Genomic DNA, 23,649 nt, shown 5'->3' with positions numbered 1-23,649 from the left:
ATTTATGCAGACAGCCTCAGGGAAGTAGAGCATAACTCTGTTCCTTAAGCATGGCTACAGAGTGACTTCCTTCCAAAGAACAAAGTATAGAAAACTGGGAAAAAGAATAACTTTAGAGTGGAGGAAACAGATCGATGCCATCTTAGTCAGATGACTAAGGTTAACATACCAGTGATAAGTTATGTTGATAGTATGTTTCCTTGATATGATGTAATGAAAATGACACTTTACCTGTATAGTTTTCTCCCCCAAAACTCATAACCCAGTCTAATCATGAGAAAAACACCCATTCCATCCGATGGTGAGATAATCTACAAAGTACTTGACCAGTATGCCTCAGAACTGTCAGTCATCAGATCAAGCAAAATTTGATAAACTATTATAGCTAACAGGAGCCTAAGGAGACAGGATGACTAAATGCACTATGGTATGCTGGATGGGATCCTCCGACAGAAATAGGATAATAAGTAAAACTAAGAAAACCTAAGTAAAATATGGACTGAGATGAATAATAATGTATCAATATTGATTCATTAATAGTGACAGATGTACTGCACTATTGTAAGATGCTACTGATTGGGGACACTAGGTGTGGGGTATATGTGAACTGTCTGAACTGTCTTTGTAATCTTTCTATAAATATAAAACCATTTTAAATTTTATTTTTAAAAACTCAAATAGATGAAATAATGAGTACACAATGGGAACTGTTACTAACCTAAAGGATGGTTATTTTGCTTATTACACTGGTCCTCAAAGGTCAGCTCCATATAAAAGCTACTATACAGAAACAAAATGTTTCTACATATCCAAAAGGTGAAACTCAGATATTATGCAAAGTGATATGTTTTATTCACAACTTGATTTCTTTAGTATTGTCTTCTTACACTAGGAAAGTAATAGTTGTATTTACAAGCAGAAATGTCCTAAGTCATCCTTCTCTTTTCGTTTCAGGCTTACTTAATAAAAGCTTAAGTGGGTAAAGAATGAGCAAAGGGTATCTGTGAGGAAGACGAATGAGATATATTACACCTGCCCTTGATGCTGACAAATCTGGCTGCAGTTACTTTAATGTGCACAATACTCATGAAATACTCTACAGTAGTGGGCGCGTGCTGCCATTCACAATTTGTGCATCATCATTATGTCCCCAGGAGCTGTCAGTGTCCCCACTTTGATCAGCTTTTACCCAAATGATGCAAAGATGGTCTTTCCAGAGAGGACATTATTCCTAAACTACTCTGAGTTGTCTTCTTCCCCAATTCTGAACCATTTTTAAAAGGCACTCTGTATTTAACCTTAAGAAAACTAACTTTGGCAAACAATGACATTATTCAATCAAGCAGTCTGAAAGCTATACAATTTTTGTTTTTCAATGATGTAAGTAAATAACAAAATATTCCACTTCAGCCTGGTTAAGTGTGCATTGATATTTATTTGATAGCTTCACTCTGAAACAGTTGATTATTTTGTTAAAGAAGTAAGTTTTAAAATAAAGCACAAATCTCCAATTAATAAGATCCTAATCTGTGCAACTAAGATGAGACAAAATCAGTTTTGAATGATACATGATGATGTATGTATTTCCCATGTAGTCATTCATGCATGCGTGCATTCAACAAATATTTATCAAATCTCTATATGCAAAATACTTTTCTGGTGCTAGAAATAGAGCAGTGAAGGAAACCAAATTAATCCTTCCTTCATAGGACATACACGTTAAATGCAATTTATGAATAGGAAGGTGACAACACCACCAATTATTGGATAAAAACTGACAGTTACTTATAAGAAATACATCAGTCAAAAGGAGAATGTTTGCAAAGTAGTAAAGTGAATGAAGAATTTTCAAGACCGTCTTTGTATATTTAGTAACATAGTGCAATAAATATACAGGGCTAATGGGAAAATGAGTCTAATTCATGATTCGTGGTAACTCATAAAGCTATTCACTACTGATCAAAGTACATTAAAAAACTCCGCTGTCTTCCACAAGCCTCTGTTACTGTTTCTGCTTCAGTAAATTTGCTACTTTGCTACAAACATGCTGATGAACTGGGGGCACATAGCTTACTTTTTCTTGTTTCTTGTCTTCTGGATTCTTTGTCCACCATGAAGAATATGGCATGACTTTCCCTCACAAGGAAATCAATAGAGACTTTGAATCTTTACCAAAATGTGACTGTGAGAACTGCCAATCTATTACAATTTCCATAGAAGTAAATATACAGCAATTTAAAAACTACTTTTAGATAATTTGGGCTTTAACTGCACACTAAGTGTTATTCTTGAAAAAACTTTATGGAATTGGGTACCTTTAAGAAAACTAGATAAGGATGAAAATATGCATCCTCTGAACCTGAATATAAGAAAGGTCTGTGATTAAAAAAACAAAAGTGCACATTAAAATACTGAAGTCATTATCACCCTATTATCCTATATAATAAAAGGATAATATGAAAATTGACCCTAACGAAGGAATGACCAGGAATGACTGGTAGCTATGATGTGCACTGACCACCAGGGTGCAGACACTCAATGCAGGAGCTTCCCCCTGGTGGTCAGTGCACTCCCACAGGGGGAGCTCTGCTCAGCCACAAGCTGGACTGATGGCTGCGAGCTCAGTGGCAGTGGTGGGAGCCTCTCTCACCTCCTCCGCAGTGCTAAGGAAGTCCTACTGTGGATGAGCCGTCAGTCGGACATCCCCCGAGGGCTCCCAGGCTGCCAAAGGGATGTCTGACTGCTAGCTTAGGCCCGATCCCCCAGGGAGCAGGCCTAAACCAGCAGGTAGACATCCCTGGAGGGGTCCCCAACTGCAGAGAGGATACAGGCCGGGCTGAGGGACCACCCCGAGTACACAAATTTTCATGCACCGGGCCTCTAGTGGGTATATAAAACATGAAACAGTTAACTAATTTTGCTCTCTCACAGATATATGTCTGTTTATTTTAATTTATTAAAAGACACACTTCACCCTTGAGTTTCATAGTTGAGTTCATTGACATATAGTTTAAAAATAAGGTGTAGTTTTTTTTTGTATATTACTTTGCTTCTGCTTTGCCACCAATCACTCATTCCATTTATACTTAGTGGATGCTCCTCTGTCCCAGGCACTGATCTAAATCTAGAGAGTCAGCAGTGAATACAATAAACATATTTCTGCCCTCACAGAAAATTATATTCTACTTGAGAGGACAGAAAAAAAGCAAATCTCTATTTAAGATATGATATTAGAAGACACAAGTGAAAGAACTAAGGAGAAAAATGAAACACTGAAGGAGCAGAGGGCCTGGTGAGGTGAGAAGAGATGGATGGAGATGAGAGTTAGTTACTCGAGTGGTAAAGTAGACAGGTGAGGTCTCAGGAGAACCCAGAGGAAAGGGAGAGCTCTGGAGAAGCACCTCTGAGCAATGAATGCCAAGTGCTGTGGCCCTTGGGTAGGAGTGTGTCTGAAGTGCCTAAGAGCAGAAAGCCTGGGCAGGGCTGCTGAAGAACAGTAGCAGGAGGTGGGGTGAGAGGACACGCATGTGTTGATCCTTGTTTGAAAATCTAGGTTTGTGTTTTACTCTTGAGATAATCATATATATAAAAATCATTTTTATATAAATGTACATTTTGAGTATATAAAATTGAATTTCAGCATATGTCTGTTTATAATGCTCTGCTGTTGATAGGCTATGACTCTGGTTATATCCTACTTATTATGTCTGCGATCATTAACATCTTATATGTACCTATTATATACATATGTGTGTGTGTGTGTGTATACATATTATATCTAATATATATTATATCACAGGCACATCATTTATTAGATGATGATAGTCTTTCCTATATCTTTTATAGAAGCTAAAAGCTACAAAATAAAGATAATCTACATTAAAAAAATGTTTGTCAATATCTCTTTATAATGTCAAACCCAGAGCCCACACAAGTATCAACAGATTGATAAAAATGGATGTTGAATCAAATATTCACATGTTTTGGAATTTAAAATATCCAGACATATCTGAAATAGCATACAATTTGTTCTATTTTCATCAAAAAACTACTTTTCCTTGTACGATTTAGTAGACATTGGCCAATAACAACAAGCACCATAGGTGATTGTGATATCTCGTGAAATACTTGTGGCGAATAGAAACAAAGGAAAATTTTTGTTTTATTTGCAATTGTTTCTAAGATATAACATATTTTATAACATAGTTTTGAAGAAAACATGCACTATATTTAATATATAAATTTAATAATGATTATAGAACTCACAATTTCAGAAATAATAAATAAAAGAGAACCTTAAAGATACAAAAATGTAATAATATAGATAATTATGTATCTATTAGCATAATGGCATATATTATACAGAGTCCATAAATTTTAAAACAAGTATTTCAGGTCAACACAAATATTCTTATTAAGAAAAAGTAAAATCATTTATGTTTCTAAAATTTATAGAAAAAATGCAGACTTTAGTTTCTGTGTGACTACAGTTTTATGATAGAAAATTTTAAGAATACTTAGTTGATTTATATTTGTAAAACACTTTACAATCTATAAAAACTTATGTTATATAGAGAAAGTAAGATTGTTTCCAGGTTAAAAGAAAATTTAATTGTTTGGGATTTTTATTATACTGCCTTCCAGAAATGCCAATATACATTATACACAGTTGTAATTTCAGGGCTCTGTTAATCATGCTACTCTTTATTTATACTATTTTGCAGCTCCCTCTCCAATCACCAATGTGAAAAAGGGGAAGATTGCAAAGAACAGCATCTCTTTGTCTTGGCAAGAGCCAGATCGCCCCAATGGAATCATCCTGGAGTATGAAATCAAATATTTTGAAAAGGTAGGACTAACAAAATAAAGAATGTCCTTTCTTCTTCTTTTTTTTTTCATTTTAGAAACGGCAATTATCCAATTTGTAGAAAAGCCTGTTGCAATTTTATGTGTAAATCAATGACAATTGATTCTGCAGTCATGATTATGAAGGTGAGGAGTGTACAGGGAGCACGCTATTTGTGTCCTTTTGCTGCCAACTAGTTTATGCTGCCCGGATACTGCCATATAGTCTAACATCGGCTTAACTAGGTTTCACAGCATTAAGAGATGAAGTCATAGGACATTTTCAAAGTGTCACAAACACTCAAGTTGCTGACCTTCATGACTGACTGAGGTGTACTACAAGAAAAAGCGCTTGTGTACTGTCACCCTGCATAATGCCTATAGTGTTAAGGAAGTGTAAGCAGATAAGATGTGTATGTAATGTATACATTTTTAAAATCCATAACAAAGTGGCATAAAGTCCAAACACTGTACATAATATTTATTTTAAAATGTTGGGCCCAAAATTGGAAATGCGTGCCTCACATTCCCTATATTTTCTCGATTTCTTCACTGAGTTGACTCTTGGGTCCATTCTTACATGTTTGCCTTAATAGTTTTTGAGGTCTGAAGGCAATAATCATCGTACTTCTTTTCTGGATCCACAACCAAGTGAGTCACTAATAAAGGAATCGAACAAATGGAAACCAAAGAAGGGCCTATAATTTCTAAAGCTGGACCCGAGTATTTGGCTTAGATACGCAGCCATCATGAGTCTTCCAGCTCCCAGCCCCATTTCACTGTGATGTTTGTGGTCTGGATCTGAGTGACATACACCCCTAGAACAACCTGGGTTCTAACAGAGAAGATGAAGAGAGAGGAGTACCCAGCCAGCCTCGTCATTAGTGGGTAGGAGAAACTGACCCAGAAGTGTGTGTCCTACAGAAGTAGAAGTGAGGGTGGTTGTAGATTATAATGCAGAGAAGCAGATCCCAAGAGAGAAGGGTAGGGCTCAGACACACTAACTCAATTGCTTCTCCCAGACTCACAGAGACATCACCCTTTCCCTCTTAAGGAAGAGTGAAGAGGGTGAGAGGTAGTACAAAAACTTATTTTGCAATACCTAAGAAGTTGCCCAAACTATACATGGGAAGAGAGTGGGGGAATAAATTATTATCCTTATACTACTGCAAAAATATAATGAAAAATGCTGATTTCTTATTAATAAAAAATACTTTAAAATCTAACATTTTATGCCTAGATAAGAGTGTAAGTAAATACACTGAACTAATTCATAGCATTATAGAATATATATTTTAATTTTTTTCTTTAATTATTGATTTGACAATTACTTGTGTAAAAGTACAACAGAGTACAAAACAGTAGGATGTGTCGGGAGGTTGAGAGCAAGGCTAACTACATATTCTTTCTAGGTCTTCTCTGCCTGTACAATGTTAGTATACTGATTTTATAAATAAATGAGTAAACAGAAAATTATTTCTTTTGAAATTGTTTTCCTAGGAATGACTTGATGTAAATTATTGACTTAATGTAAACTATTGGGTCATTAGGGAACATAAATGAAGATACTTATATTTCACAGAAAATACTTCATCAAATACATTATTCACCAACAATGCTCTAAGAGAATACCTCTAAGAAAAACCAATGTTGAGACATGGTTTATAGATTTTATTGTAAAAAACAAGTAAATTAAGTAAAATGTTATATTAATTATCCCTAACTGATCCCTGTTTCTCCAAACTGAAATCTGAATTCAACAGGTCTACAATTTAAACACATTCAATATCCAAATATAATTTGTTAAATTAAAGTTTGCATTTCTTACTCAAGTGTTTATAAACTTTTTTTTTTTCACTGAATACTCATGCAAAGTTAGGTAACTAGAAATATATATATAGATAGATAGATAGATAGATGTAATATATAGATGGAATATTTGTAAATATTATAAGTTCCCAAATTTTTGTTGTAATTAAATTTGATTTTTTAAAAAGTTGAAATGCATAATGGCACTTAAAAATAACTATACACCAAAAACTATGCATCTGAATATCTGTCTCTTAGATGAAATAAAGTTCAAGAGCAGGGAGACTAAACGTTCTATAAGTACTTCTTTTTTTAAAACTAGAGGCCCGATGCATAAAATTCATACAAGGGGTTCGGCCCTTGCAGCCCTGGCTGCCTTGGCTCTCGCAGCCACGGTGGCTGGCCTGGCTTCATCCGGAAGGTTGTCCGAAAGGTCATTCCACTGTTTGACTGTCTGCTCTAATTAGCATATTATGCTTTTATTATTATAGATTGATTTCAGAAAGAAAGGGAGAGGGAGAGATAGAAACATTAGTGATGAGAGAAAATCATTAATTGGCTGACTCCTGCATGAGCCCACAACCTGGGTATGTACCCTTGCCAGAATTGAACCCGGGACCCTTCAGTCCCCAGGCCAAACTGGCTAGAGCAAGTGCTTCTTTACTAGCATAGTTTTTCTACCCTGAAGCAACTACCTGGGCCAATGTCTGGTTTTTCCTTTTTGTCTTTAAAGAAATTATCTTATTTTTCACATTTATGATGAGAGGCTGGCAAGTGAGGCGGGGAACGTTGGAGTCCGCAGCAAGCAAGCCTCCCTGCTCGCTTCAGTGCCTGGCTGCCGGCCGCCATCTTGGCTGACAGTTAATTTGCATATACTCACTGATTAGCCAATGAAAAGGGTAGCGGTCGTACGCTAATTACCATGTTTCTCTTTTATTAGTGTAGATTGATTTCAGAAAGAAAGGGAGAGGGAGAGATAGAAACATTAGTGATGAGAGAAAATCATTAATTGGCTGACTCCTGCATGAGCCCACAACCTGGGTATGTACCCTTGCCAGAATTGAACCCGGGACCCTTCAGTCCCCAGGCCGACACTCAATCCATTGAGCCAAACTGGCTAGAGCAAGTGCTTCTTTACTAGCATAGTTTTTCTACCCTGAAGCAACTACCTGGGCCAATGTCTGGTTTTTCCTTTTTGTCTTTAAAGAAATTATCTTATTTTTCACATTTATGAATAAACTTTGATTATTTTTATGATTACTTCCCAGCATCTGTATGAGTGCCATATATACAGACATGGGCAAAAATAGGTTTATAGTTGACCATATGGAAAATAATACAATAATTAATAAATAATAACACAAGAATAAACTCTGTGTTTCACATACTCACAACTGTAAACCTACTTTTGCCCCTCCTCTATAATATAGAAGCAATTCTTTATCTCTTTTTAAAAATTTTAGGCTACTACTAGAGTTACTCAACAAGTGGTAGAGCAGAGTTATTTCTATTAATATTTCTTCTAATGATTGTATTTATGTGATGGAATTTTATTTGTAGTTTAATTTCTTTTAAAATCATTTCTTTCAGTAAGATTTGGTTTTATATTTAATATTTTCTATATAATTCTGTATTAACACAGTTTATTACCTATATAACTCAAAGTAAGAAAAATGATATGGGAAAAGTGAGTTCTACACATTCCCCAATAAACAAATAATAAATTGCCTACCTACATGAAATAAAAATCAACAAAACCTTTTATAGGATACACTAAAGACCCAGTGCATGAAATTCATGAACAAGTGGGGTCCCTAGGCCTGGCCAGTGATCAGGGCAGTTCGGGGCCTTCTGGCTGCCAGCCAGGGCCTTCCTTTGTTCCACGCTGCCCCCTGGTGGTCAGTGCATGTCATAGTGTGCAATCAAACTCAGGGTCTCCTGGTCAAACTCCCAAGGGATCACTTTGCATATTAGCCTTTTATATATATAGATTATTTGATTAAGTTATTAACTTTTTTTGTCAATATTTTTTATAATAAAGATATTAAATCCCAGACCTTTTTGCCAAGCTAAAATATTGAGCTAACCAATAAAAAAACATGTAAAGTTTAGTTTTGATTTTGCTTCACACTTTCAGAAGAAGGAAAAAAAAAAGGATAATGAGCTTTTATACCATGTATTAAGATAGGGGTCCTGACAGGTTTCCAGAGTTCATTTGGAACCTTCTGAATGCCACCACTACTTTTCTGATTGGCTCTTGGCCAGACACAGGTGGCAGAGCTTTCCAGGGCTCACGCATTTGCCAGCTGGCATTTCTGCTTGCAATCACCCTGCTCTAATAGAGGTCATTGGGCCTCCCTGCTCCTGCATGGTGATGGGCCCATTGCCATCTCTTAATTAAAGGCAGAGACTAAGGGAAGCTGCCCCTGGGCAGGGTGTTAGCCAGCTGGCTCCCTCTGTCCAGGCCCTCCCCTCCCTGCTTGTGAACAATGTTTGCTAAGCAGCTGGGGAAATGTAGCTCATTTGCTCAGCGGGGAGGGGGCAGGAACGCAGCAAAAGCCACTGCCTGAACCAAGGACTTGGCAGCCTGCTGTCATGTGGTTGTGGGTGTTAAGATGTGTACACAGGATTTGTGATATGAAGGAAATTTTAATCTGACAGTGATTGAAAGGAGTAGAGCAGAGGCAAATTTTGGAAGATATTTAGATAATTCAACATGTGTGTTTACGGGCTTTGATCCCTTAGACATATGCTTTGCTAAGTCCCTTCAATAAGATAGTATTCAACTACTCATAGAGACAATGTACAATTACACCTATGATAAGGAACCACTAAGACATACATAATGTTAACAGATAAATTAGAATGTTGCAAAATTGTGTGCAAGTGATATTATATAGATACTGCATTATTTCAAGGAGGAAATTTCCAGTTTCCTTGCCATGTTTTTTCTTCTTTTTTTCTCGCAAAATGTATTCCTTGTGACTTCAATAGTTAGGAGTTTCAACCATGTAAACTTGTTTTTTTCTTTTCCTTAGAAGAATTTATCAACATTCTATAGGGTTAAATCAAATTTACCTACAATCTATGATGTTATAGAAGTTGTGCTGGGTGCTATGTATATTATCTCCATCTCTCTCTCTGTGCTCATGATGCTCTTGATAAATAATTTCATCCCATTTTAAATGTCAAATTAAAATAAACGGAGTCACTTTAAAACAGAGTTTGAACCAGAGGAACTGCCTTGCATATTTTATGCTTCAAACTTTGAAAATGTTCAAACAGGGCAGAATGACCTTTGGCCTAGGCCTAAAGCAACATTGAATCCCAAATAACTGTGTGTAAAAATAACATGAAATCAGATATTATGACTAACTACCTGATGACTACTGAACTAAAATTTTTTTAAAAAAGTTTTAGAATTGACATCACTATGTGAGCTTTTCTATAGCAATAGAAATGCCTTGCATTTATGTACTCATTCCCCCTTCTTTTTCTAAGTATCCTCTGCCCTTGTCTCCTAATCAGAAGACTACATGGGCTTCTCCATGAATCAGCGCTTTACTGAATAGCTATCCTTTGATCTCAAATAAAGGCTTGTTGCTTCTCACTTTGAAAGGATTTTTATTTTTAGGTTAACATATCAAAGAAAAAACAGAGGTTTAGTTGTATACTCACAGTTACACACATACTTGAATTACATGGCTGAATTTCGAACACTGATATTCCTGTGAACTTTTTTTTAAAAAAAATCCTTTTACTTTATACTATAAATGTTAATATTTTATGTAACAATCATAGCTATATCAAATATATCAGAATCCTAACTTTAGTTTTGTCTAGATGGTTTTTCGCCAACTTAAATTCTCTTTAAACTAATTGCAAATAATGGCAAACTGATATTATATCATTTCTTACTGAAAATTACTGCTTCAGTCACAAGCTGGGACGTACAATAGCATTGAGAAAGTCTTGCATATTCAGTCACAATCTTGAGCATACTCAGAACATCAGTACACATGATAGTGTATAGAACAGTGATGGCGAACCTTTTGAGCTCGGCGTGTCAGCATTTTGAAAAACCCTAACTTAACTCTGGTGCCGTGTCACATATAGAAATTTTTTAATATTTGCAACCATAGTAAAACAAAGACTTAAATTTTTGATATTTGCAACCATAGTAAAACAAAGACTTATATTTTTGATATTTATTTTACATATTTAAATGCCATTTAACAAAGAAAAATCAACCAAAAAAATGAGTTCGCATGTGTCATAGGTTTGCCATCACTGGTATAGAAGCTATTTGCCTCTTTTAAAAGATAATCTGCTTTTTCACTGCTGTATTCTTAGCATATAGAAGGGGTATTAGAGAGATGAGAGAAGATCAGTAAATGTTTGTGAATGAAGAAAATTACTGAAATTACTAGTCAAATTTTATAGGATTTAATTATCTACTTTAAATCCTTTGCAAAACTCTAAAAAAATTTTTCCTAAACACTTTAAAGATTAGGCACTTAAATTAATCTATGTATTAAAAAAACATGAAGATCAATTGTTTCCATGGAGTGAAAACCTATTTGAATTAGAAATGAGACCATACCAATTTGGAGAGGTTTGGATATATTTAACCCTAAGATAAATTTACATGTTTGATCATATTACATGAGGAATGATAAAACTGCTATGAAAGAAGGAGGTTTATAAGGTTGTATAATTTAGAGTTTATTGGTGGTAGTATAGAACATGGATAGAAATTGACTGATATGTCAAATTATTTAAAACATTAAAATAATAATTAGGACAATTGAAACAAATATTTTACAGTTTAGTGTTTACACACACAGTACCTATTTCATTCTCACAACATCTCTTGGAGGATATCCAGGCACCAATTCTCTACCCCAATTTTAACAGTGAAGGAAACTAAAGATAAGAGTAAGAATGGACTTGCTGTATGTTAGCAGGTAATTTCAGTGTTCTCAGGAAAGTAATGTTCATGGCGTGCTGCTATTGATTGTAAACTTCATGGAAGAAGAACTGTGGTTTGCATTTGTTTTGGATTTTAATACACTGTGAAGATTAAATAATAACCATGTTCCCTATTAGAGTGCTGGAGAAGTAAATGTTATGTTTTTGTTTTTTTCTTAGGAGAAAAATCATTTAAATATTATTCCCATTAAATCTTTTTTAAAATTAATATATGTTTCTCTTTGTAAAGACCAAATTTCCTGGAATATTTTGGAAATGATGGCTTACAGTCACCAACCAAGTCATTGTAATTAAAGACCAATTCTTAAAAAGGATGAAAGATATCTCTGACCATTACTTATCTTTCTGTGTCCTTTAATATCTATCAGAAATGTAATACATGTAAAAAGACCTTAAGGAAAAAACAAGGTTAACCAAGAATTCACACAGAAAAATAAAATAGAGGAGAAAGATTAAAACAGGGACTTTGTGTTTTAAATCTTTATAGGCCTAAGATTTTATATTCAGCATCGTAACTTCAGCAACGAGAGGGGTTACAGGTGTTAGTCTAGACTTTTGTTAACAGTTCCTCTTTGTTTCAGTTTCCAAACTATCTTTCCAGTGATTGTTTTCACTGTCCCCATTTACTACACACCCAAACAAATAATAACAATTTTTAAAAAGGTTTAAGGAAAAGTAAAAAAAAAATAGAAAGTTTGTGAAAATGAAACTATTTTTTGCTTTTATGTATTTTTAAATATTCTTTGTTTGGACTTAGCAAATTGAAATGAAAGTTCCCTAGTGAAGCAGACATTGCCTCTCCCAAACCCTAAATATGATTATAAATCAAATTCACTTAAGATATAAAGCATAAGTCTTACCGGATAGTGTACGAGACACTGTCACCTATTTCTATGAACAGACAGCATGCTAGATGTGCTCCAATAAAACATTCTGAGAAAAACAAGCACACATATAACAATACTAAAATAGTCTGTAAGATAATTTACCTCCTGTAAATTGTATTTTAAAAGTATGAAGATTGATTTTTGCCAAAGGCAGATATGGTGACATGTCACCCACCATCATTGAGTTCTAGACAACACCACAGATAGCACACCTAGTATGTATAGGTGTTTGTTTGTTTTTACAACATTATTATAACATATCTATAGTATATCTATACTAAGATTAAATTGGTTTCTGATCTGTCTTCTTATATATGATTCTAAGTTTTGCTGTCATTAGTAATTCATATGTTGACTTTTTTTTTTTAATTGTATGTACACGTGTAATCCTAGGACCAAGAGACCAGCTACACAATCATCAAATCGAAAGAGACAACTATGACTGCAGAGGGCTTGAAACCAGCTTCAGTGTATGTCTTCCAAATTCGAGCACGCACCGCAGCAGGCTACGGTGTCTTCAGTCGAAGATTTGAGTTTGAAACCATCCCAGTGTGTAAGTCATTTTAATTACTGTCAACTCATGTCTCTGTAATGGTTACCAGAAAAGAGTCAGTGGATCAATACTCTCCCTGGGCACGCTGTCAGCCTTCCGCTGCTTCTGCCTCCCAGGCATGACCCTTTCTGGTGGGAAGCCTCTGTATGCTGTGACCGTAGGTTAGCGGGTTAACAGTCGGTCCTTATTCCTCATCCAGTTAATTCTATGGGGAGGTGAAACATGAGGAGATCCTTAAGAAATGTTTAAACCTTGCTTTTAAAGACTTCCTTCCCACTGCTTCCATACTTCATTGAATTATTGTCGTTTACTTTTTAGTTGGTTTATTGAACAGTGCTACCAGGCTCAGTCTTTCTATGAAAACTCCACAGGGAGCTTTCCTGAGTATTGATTTTGGCAAGAAAATGGTGGTCTTAGGAACCAGCCTGATGGTTTTAAAATGTCAAAATCTCTGGTAGTATCGCTGAGTAGAGGGTCCGAAAATATTTCTGGAAAACCTTTCTTATGCCATCCCTCCCACCCCCTCATAAAATAGCACAAAACCTTTTCCTCTTTAATGTCCAACAAAATATTTAGATTACTTACTCGTCTTAAAGTACATGTTAAAAGCAGACTAGAAGAAGACAGCAACTTCCTTGTTTATAATACATGTAATTATACACACTTTAAAAAGCCAGGCTTTGTAAGAACTAGTGATTTTAAAATAGAGAAAATAAAATGAATATTTCCTCCTTTTGAAAACCGATAAAATGACAGCTAACTTCTGAGATTTACTTTGCAATGATTAGAAACATAATTAAATTAAAGTGTCAATAACACTATGAATTGCAGATCTTTAAAAAATAAAGATATACTATTTAAAGCATATTTAACTGAATTATCTAAACAACAATTTTTTATTATATAAAAAGTAGCTTTTTAAGTGTTACTTAATTTTATACAGTCTAGGATACCCTGGAAAAAAAGATAAATTATATTTTCTGTGCAAAGAAAATTCTATGTCTGAAGTTTAATTGAAGCTAATGAAATACAAACATTTAATACTATTCATCAAAGTTCCTTAATAAAGAATAAATTAGCCATAAAATCCTTATAATATTGGCAATATTTTGATTATTTAATCTCACACCTTAAACCCTAAACTGGATTTATGACAAAAGGCTTGTTATATAAGCTGGGCATGCTAATAGGCCTTATTTCTGGTTTGGTATCATTAGTACTGCATAATGCTTATGTAGTTTACCAACTCTGGGAACAGTATCACCAACCAGTATCTCACAATATTCTTGAGTGCATTGATAACAATGCAAATAAACGATCCAGTTCTAAAAAATTACAAAATTCTACTTAGTTTTAGAATGTTGGCATGTTCAGCAACTCTTTTTTTCCCCCAGACCTTTTAATATACCTTTCCTTACTTTTTTAAATACATATTTTTATTTTTATTGACTTCAGAATGGCAGGGAGAGGGAGAGAGAGAGATAGAAACATCAATGATGAGACTCATTAATTGGTTACTTCCTGCAAATCCCCTACTGGGGATCGAGCCCACAACCCGGGCATGTGCCCTTGACTGGAATCGAACCTGGGATCCTTCAGTCAACAGGCCAACACTCTATCCACTGAGCCAAACCAGCTAAGGCCCTAACTTTATTTATTTATTTATTTAAAGAGTAAATTCCAGTTATGCCAAAATTCATCTATCTGAGAACTGAGAAAACTAATATGAGGTCATTTTCCATATACTTTTTAAAATGCTCACATAAGCCTGTCTACTTTTTATAATTTTCTACATGATTTCTAGAGGGAAAAATATCAGTCAAATATTTTTATACTTTAAGTTGACTTTAGTGTTATTAATAGATACTAAAAATATTTCAGGGCTGTTCTGCCTCCTAGTTATTAATGTGGAATTTTATTTTTACTTGAATATATGTACATATATTTGCAAACATTTTTTAAAAGACTTTTTCTCTGTACAATGTACCTATTGCATACCATCCCCCTTTGAACTTTATGTAGACTCTTTTCTGGATATAATTCAACAAGGATGTTTTGAGCACCTATTACATATAAGTCTTCGTTAGGCTCTGGAGAAATCATCAAAAGTAATACCTGAAACTTCTCACCAGAGACTAAGAATGCAGTCTATTTAATTCTAAAGGATGGAATATTTGTTACAAAACCATTTTAGAATACTAATTTTGTTTATTATTTATTTTATTTTATTCTACACATCAAAAGATTTTCACTGTGGGCACTGCAAGTGATTCAACTTTAAGGAACAACCTATCACTCCTTTCTTGAGGCTTTTAGTCAAATAGGGAGTTAAAGAATAAAAATGGTGATAATTAAAATAACCCTTCCTTTTCAGAACTTCTGTAGCATTTCTGTTATATGCCAATCATTTGACAATTATTTGTGCAGTTCTTTGTGAAATCACTTGAATTATTTTATTGGGAAACTATTAATTTTCATAATTTAGTACTTCACATACATATATTTTTATAAGAGTCTGAAAATACTAGAATGCAAGAATTATGGTAAGTTAAATGTATTTTCCTGTTTTATAATAACAATTTTCTTTTGATGGGTGACAAGAATACTGGCTTTCATGAGTCACCATTACTAAGGAAAGTCTAGCTTATTCAGGTATGTTAGGAAAGACAATTATCTGAAAATAATTGCTTTGCACGTATACTTTAAAAAAGAATTTTCTAATTGGGTACTCAACTTAGAATAATGATGCATAGTAATGATACATTGACACATTGGTTTGCTTAATTTTAAAAATGTATTTATTCAATTATATTATACCTCAGTCATAAAATTGAAGGGCTTTCATTTCATCTACATTATCTTGGGTGTCACAAATATAGCCTTAAAATCAAATGCAAATAGTAGTAAAATAGGAATGCAAAAAAAATGTTTATCTTAGAAAGAATATCCACTTTAATTTTGTTGTGCATATAAATAATGTAATTAAAATTGACCCTTTAAATTATTCTTATTCCTAACAAGTAATGAGTAAAACACTAACAAATAAATGTAACATAAATGAAACCATCAAGCCAAACTAGTTAGCTCTTTTTCTGTTCTTTTTTTACACAAATTGTTTTATAATTTTAATAGTATCACTGAATCTGTCTTAATTCCTACTGTCCAAGAAACATCTTTATGTTTCTTTTATAATTTTCCCTCCAATGCATCACTTCCTTTCATCCAACTACTTTGATTTAAATCTGTATAATCCAACTCCTGGAATAATGCTATTCTGTTTTTTATTGAGATAATTGTAGATTCACGTGCAATTGTAAGCAACAATACAGAGAGAACTCTTGTATACTTTCCTGTTTCCCCCAATGGTAATATTTTGCAAAACTATAGTATCATATTAAAATAAGGGATACTGACATCAATGGGATTCATCAATCTTACATGTCCTAGTTATCGTGTGTGTGTGTGTGTGTGTGTGTGTGTGTGTGTTAAATTCTATATAATTTGGTCAGTTATGTAGGTTTGTGTATTTATCATCTCAGTCAAGATACTGAATAGTAACAAAATCACAGGATCCCTCCTGTTGCCTTTCTATAATCACATCCACTTCCTTTGGTGAAAATTCCTATTCCATAACTAATTCCTGGCAACCATTGATTTCTAAACATGCATCCTAAAATTTTGACATTTCAAAATATTTTTTTTAATTGAGTCATCTAGTATGTGACCTTTTAGTTTAGAATTGGCTTTTTTTTACTCAGTATAGAGATTCATCCAAATTGTTGAATATATCAATTTTTTTTCTTTTTATCATTGAGTAGTATTTCATGATGTGTATATACCCCAGTTTATTTGGCCATTCACATGTTGAAGGACATCTGAACTGATTCTAGTTTTTGCTATTATAAATAAAGATGCAATGAACATTCAGGTACATATTTTTGAGTCAACCTAAGTTTTCATTTCCCTGGGATAAATACCTAAGAGTACAATTCTTGTATCATGTGATAGTTGCTTGTTTAATATGGTAAGAAAATGCCAGATTATTTTCCAGCATGGCTGTATCATTTTACGCTCCCACCAGCAATGAATGAGTGATCAATTTCTCCACATCTTCATCAGCATTTGGTGCTGTCATTATTTCCTTCCTTCTTTTTTTAAAAATTATATTGGACAGGTGGGTAGTGATATTTTATTGTGGTTTAAATCTGAATTTTTCTGATGGTTAGTAAGTTCAACAACTTTTCATGTTTTTATTTGCTTGCCATGCTGTTTTAAATTTTCCCACTATGTACTCATAAAAAATGGTAACTTTGATCATATTATTCTGATTAAGAAAATTAATAGATACGTATTGCTGTAGGAAACAGATCCCAAATTCTTAGCCTATCCTTCCATAGCTCTTATAATCCAGCTCTAACAAAACCTCTCACCTTCAATTTTAACTGCTTAAAAATATAGCTAAAATCTAGAGACTATCTATGTAATATGGGTTTGTAGCCAGGAGTGTGAGAAGCAACATGAGGGAAAACAATGTGAGTTTTCTACATATGTTACTTTACAGTTTCTAATCATGACATACAGTCATTGAAAAAATAAACATTGTTATTTACTAAAGAATCAATAAATAAATCAACAAAGAAAAGTGCTGGTGAGGATGTGGAAAAAAAGGGAATCTTAGTACACTGTGAGCAGGAACACAGACTGATACTGGTACAGCCACTGAGGAAAACAGCATGGAGTTTCCTCAAAAAATTAAAAGTGGGCCTAGCTGATGCAACATCTTGGGAGAGATAGAAAGGGTTCCAACAGTGCAGTTAGGTAAAACAAAAGGTTATGCAATTATATTTAACAATGGAGTGTAGAATTGACTCTATGTTGTCTCTAAAGTTTAACATCACTAAAACATAGGAGATGGGAGTGGATTTGTGTGCTGAGAAAATGAGGAAGACTCATTATGGAGATGACTCAAAAGCACTGGAGCAGCAGTTGGAGTCCAATCCAAATAATTTTTATAGGCCAAGTCTGCATGGTTTTCTCTAGAAACAGTGCTCCTGCCAAAAAGAAAGTTAAAACTGAGAAAAAGCAATGGTTTAAGTAATCTGACTTTAGAGAAGATAAAGCAAATCTCAGTGATAGTGGGCTATCTTTGCCCTACCCTCTTTATACAGTTCGCCAGGATTAAAATCCCTACTCCAGATCTCAATATCAAGGAGTAGGAGAAAACAGAGTGAAGATCCATTAAATTGTAACTATTATCATCCAAGAAGAGGTTGAATAAGATAGTAGATTTAGGTTGTAAATAATAGTTTTTCTTGGTATGAACAGCTGTTGATGATATTGAGCCCTAAACGCTGGTCTGAAAGGATTGAAAGTGTAGATCAATTCAAGAAGATGGTCAGAGTGAAACCAAAATCTCAGTGGAACCTCCAAATTATGAAACCAAAATGTAGGGTGTTGGGTCTGAGTTCCTTGTTTCAAGAAATCGAATAATGAAGTCAGAGACAAAAACAGTTAGTGGAAGCAAAGTTTATTGGGACCATCCATGCGAATTTCAGTCTATTAATCCATGTGTAGAGTCCCACATGGCCATAAACCATGGGAGCAACAGGAGTGCATCTCCTGCCATTAACCCAGCGGCTGGAAGAGAGAGAGAAAGTGAGCACACTTTTTTGTATATATGCTTGTTAGTTCCTGATTAGTCCTTTCAAAGAATTTTGCCTTAGCAACAGCCTTAGGATTGGTTTATATGCCTTAATATTATGTGGCTGGTTATCTACAAGTTGTCTGTCTTAGCAATATTTTAAAGCTCATGTCTCCCACAAGCTCCCTTCCTACCCTACCCAATTGAGTGTATCAGTAACTCCACTAATTTTACTTCCTTTCCTTCCCCCACCTCCCTCAAGAGAGTCAATTTTGGTTAGAAAGAATCAAGGGACAGGTGACAGGATTAGAAAGAGAAGTGTTTAGATGCCCAACACTTATCTGGGGCCAAGATCTGAGAAAAGGGTTGTAAACAACAAAACATGGAAAGTAGGGTTAATTTTAGTTTTGATACTTAGGATTTGTTATCTTGGAGGTGAACTAATGCCTCACTCTCAACTTATCAGAACCATTGTCATTAAACTATAAGCATGCTGGGTATCCTATTGAGGATTTCCTAAGAACATCAGTAAAATGTATGATAGTATTTTAATTGGGTTTAGTTATCAGCTCAAAGAAACTTTTTCTTTATTATTGAGGTACACGACATTCATGAACTTGGTGGGGGAGGGGTCCCTCCCTCAGCCTGGCCTGTGCCCTCTAGCAGTCCGGGAGCCCTCCGGGGATGTCTGACTGATGACTTAGGCCAAGGGGGAGTGGGCCTAAGCCGTCAGTTGAACATCCTTAGTGCTGCCACAAAGGCCAGAGAGGCTCCCGCCACCACCATGGCTGCGCTCGCCAGCCATCAGCCTGGCCTGTGGCTGAGCGGTGCTCCCCCAGTGGGAATGCACTGACCACCAGGGAGAAGCTCCTCTGTTGAGTGTCTGCCCCCTGGTGGTCAGTACATGTCATAGCGACCGGTCATTCCGCCATTTGGTTGATTTGCATATTACCCTTTTATTATATAGGATAACTATCTAATCATGTCTATATTCCTTTTTAATTGTAATTGTATTGTTAAAATATAAAATATTTCATCTAAATCTGTGTATTTTAAATAAAAAATAACGTAAACAAATCTAATCTTACTGCCGACTTAAAGTATTAAAATTTGCTTTGATATTTTTTTTCAAAAAAGTGGTCCTATTTACAAAGTATACTTTCTGATCATATTCTGATTCAAATTATGGTGTCTAAAATTATATCTAGAATAATGATATTACATTTAACTTCACTGATGTCATAATCACATAATTTTGCACGTCAACCTATGTCTATGTAAGGTAACCAGACTTTTTTTTCTTCTACAGAACAGCCACATGCAAATTCTAAGCATGTCAGATCTCATAGACTTAGCACCTCCTATTTAGATTAAGTTGTTTGAAATCAAGGGCTAAGACCCATTTATCATGAAAACCAAAGATCCCTAGATGACTACTGTGCAAACAATTACACTGTTTCTCTATGATGACAAGGAAATAATCAGTGACTTAGTGATTCTTTCAAATCTCCATTTGGAGAGTAAATATTTTTCCCTAAATATGTTGTTTTTTTCAATTACACACTTTTGAGAAGAGATATTAGAGGGAAATCCCAGCCTCGTGTGGGTGAATTGCATAAACCATGCATTGATCATCGACCATTAAGCAGTTTTTATTTGAATGCATATGATGACGTTAACTACAAACTCCATTTTCTGTCTTCTATCAGCAGTTGCAGCATCCAGCGATCAAAGCCAGATTCCTATAATTGCTGTGTCTGTGACGGTGGGAGTCATTTTGTTGGCAGTGGTTATGGGCTTCCTCCTCAGTGGAAGGTAAGTGATGAAGCTGTGATTCTCAACTTTTGCAGCTGGTGTCTGCCCTACTTTGATCTGACCATTTGGCTGTTAAGCACATCCCAAAATAAACCAGGCAAGCAACACATTTATTAGTAGACAACCTCAATGTCTTATGTATTTCTTAAGCCTTAACTTGTCCCTGTGAGTGCTAGGTTTTAAGCACACAGTTTATCTTTGTCAGGTATGCTTTCTTCACAAGAAACATATTAACTTATTGTTTATTCTGTCATTTATAAAACTGTATCTTTGGTAGAGTTTTTTTTTTTAAACTGACATTTGTTTCCTCTCAGAAGTATTTATGGTTGCCTGCTTCAGTTTTAGCATTTGGGATAGACGATGTCTGTGCCTAGTGGGTTGAGAGGAATGGGACTAATAATTCAAGTTAGCCAGCATTCTGGCCTAACAAGGTGATGGATACAAAGCAGACACTTTGGCAAATAAGCGTTTTGTGACATAACCAGCCCTTTTAATGCCTGCTTTTATTTTCAGGTTCTGAATGATTTCAACCTGAATACATCAATCATAGTATATATGTATCCAAAGTAAATTTTATTGAATGTTTTGTCAATAGATACATTAATATGTGTATCATATATATACATTTTTATTTTGAAGAAAAATAAAATAGGTAGAGTCCCAATAAAAACTTTCCTAAAATATATATAAATAATTAAAAGGAAAAATAAAAACATGATTGTACTCTATTCTACAACAAACATTTAAATGTTTAATCTAGGCCATTGTTAAAAGGGATATTTAGTAATGAGAGCTTCAATTTGAAAATGTTCTGGTATAAGAATATTATAGAAAACTTGATGAAAGTCTTCATGGAAATACTTAAACCTGCACAAATATGTGAGATGAACTGTAAGGCCCCCAAAAAAGTCGGGAAATCAATATTCATATTGATTTTGTTACTGTTCTAGTCATTTACTTTTAATCTTCAGCATCTATTCAAGTCATAAATATGCAGAATTAGGAACTTTTCAATACACTACATATTTTATTCTAAAAAGAATTATGACTATATTCATAAATTGCAGTAGCAACAATTTATTTTCATAAAATTTTACTTCCTTTGAACACCCTTTCTCTTTGTACCTGAAAATTCCATTTCTTCTAGTTCTTGTCATTTAAGAGTCCTCAGGCTTTTCTTAAGAATATATGTAGAAACCCATTGCCTAATTTTAATGTTAATATAACAGCAGTGCATTTTTAGAAAATCTCTGGGAAGCTGTGTGTGTGTTCTGTGAGGACAGCTAGCCCTTTCCAGGAAGAAAGCTGGGGATCTAGTGCCCACTGATCTCTTCTCTCTAAAGGCACCTGGGGAGAAGTCTCTCCCTTTGTTTCAGATTTCTGGAAGATGAGCTAATTCCACCAGTCTTGTCTTAAAAACTTTGCTCAGATTTTTATCCAATAAGATCACTAAGCTGAGTAAATTGTAATTACTAAAAAAACTACCATGTGATAATGTGTCTTTTCTACCCCCAAAGGGTAGATAACTGGGATACCTTTGGAGAGCTGGTTTGTAATATGATATATTTACTTCTGACTGAGGTGAGTTGTTTCTTCCCTTCTGATAACTCCAGAAGCATTACTTATATTTAGGGAATTGGGATCAAAAGAAGGTATTTTATTTGTTGAGCCCACACTTAGAAGAAATGAGTAAAACAGGAAGAATGAATCAAGGTCTAGAAGCCAATAAATTTGTGTGTTTGTGGGTTTATTAAAAGACAAATCAAATATAACAAATATTTTATTGTAATCTTCTCACACTATATTTATTTAACCTAAGAAAGGTTAATGTGAATTTATTGATGACATGCAGGTTTATGGATTCTTCTTATCTGTATGTGAAAAAGCCACTTTTTGTTCATATCCTATATAATAAAAGAGAAACATGCAAATTAGCCATCCCTTGGCTATGCTCAAGCCACGCCCACAAACCACGCCCATGGGCCACGCCCACAAGCCAATCAGAGTGACTATGCAAATTAACCTGACAAAGATGGAGGTTAATTTGCATACGAAAGTGTCAGGCGCCCCAGGAGGCCATGGCCGCAGGCTCCCAGGACCTTCACTGGCTCCGTGAGGCAAGGGTGTAGCCACGCCTGCAGGCTCCCAGGACCTTCGCTGGTCCGGAGGCGAGGCTGCCCATGCCTAGCCACACCCGCAGGCTCCTGGGACCTTGCGGGCGGAGAGCAGGAGGTTTGGAGGACTTGGCAGAGTAGGAGACCGCTGGACATAGAGCAGAGCAAGAGAGAGGGCGGCTTGAAAGGTTAATGTGAATTTATTGATGACATACAGGTATATGGATTCTTCTTATCTGTATGTGAAAAAGCCACTTTTTGTTCATATCCTATATAATAAAAGAGAAACATGCAAATTAGCCATCCCTTGGCTATGCTCAAGCCACGCCCACAAACCACACCCATGGGCCACACCCACAAGCCAATCAGAGTGACTATGCAAATTAACCTGACAAAGATGGCGGTTAATTTGCATACTCGGGTGTCAGGCGCCCCAGGAGGCGATGGTGACCATGGCCTCGGGCTACCAGGCCACAGGCTCCCAGGACCTTCACTGGCTCCGGGAGGCAAAGCTGTAGCAACGCCTGCAGGCTCCCAGGACCTTCGCTGGTCCAGGAGGTGAGGCCGCCCGTGCCTAGCCACACCCGCAGGCTCCTGGGACCTTGCGGACGAAGAGCAGGAGATTTAGAGGACTTGGCAGAGTAGGAGACCGCTGGACATAGAGCAGAGCAAGAGAGAGGGCGGCTTGGAGAGCGCAGCTCCCTCTGTCACCCCAGATTCCTCATCACAGCTGTGGAAACTGACAGCAGAGAAGAGGAAGTCCCACCCCCACAGAATTGGCTAGAATCAGCCTTTGGTCAGACAGCTCTCAGCAGCCTGATAGCCAGGACTCTCATCCACCTGCATCTCAGACCATGACAGTAGAGAGTTGGGACTATGTCTAAAGAACAACTGTTGATACAAGGTAGCTCTGCAGCCAGAAGATGCCGGTGTTATTGACAGAAAATGTCTGCAGAGCAGCATGCATCTGATCTTGAAAGAAGGCGGTGCCTG

At 35.6% G+C, this 23,649-nt stretch overlaps 1 protein-coding gene across 6 annotated transcripts in view; it reads left to right on the top strand.

The window, feature by feature from the left end:
- Positions 1-23,649, top strand: part of EPHA5 (EPH receptor A5) — a 305,704-nt gene that overhangs the window by 193,973 nt on the left and 88,082 nt on the right. For 4 of the 6 annotated variants that reach the window (XM_014541800.1, XM_014541799.1, XM_014541797.1 and 1 more), the window contains 3 exons: positions 4,725-4,849; positions 12,927-13,086; positions 20,437-20,542. In XM_014541800.1, the coding sequence (XP_014397286.1) occupies positions 4,725-4,849; positions 12,927-13,086; positions 20,437-20,542 (391 nt within the window). The remainder of the gene's footprint in view (positions 1-4,724; positions 4,850-12,926; positions 13,087-20,436; positions 20,543-23,649) is intronic. The other 2 variants (XM_014541798.1, XM_014541796.1) reach the window with 1 other exon arrangement.

Source organism: Myotis brandtii, unplaced genomic scaffold (genome assembly GCF_000412655.1).
Source record: "Myotis brandtii unplaced genomic scaffold, ASM41265v1 scaffold28, whole genome shotgun sequence".
NCBI classification, from domain to species: domain Eukaryota; kingdom Metazoa; phylum Chordata; class Mammalia; order Chiroptera; family Vespertilionidae; genus Myotis; species Myotis brandtii.
This window is presented reverse-complemented; position numbering and strand designations above follow the sequence as displayed.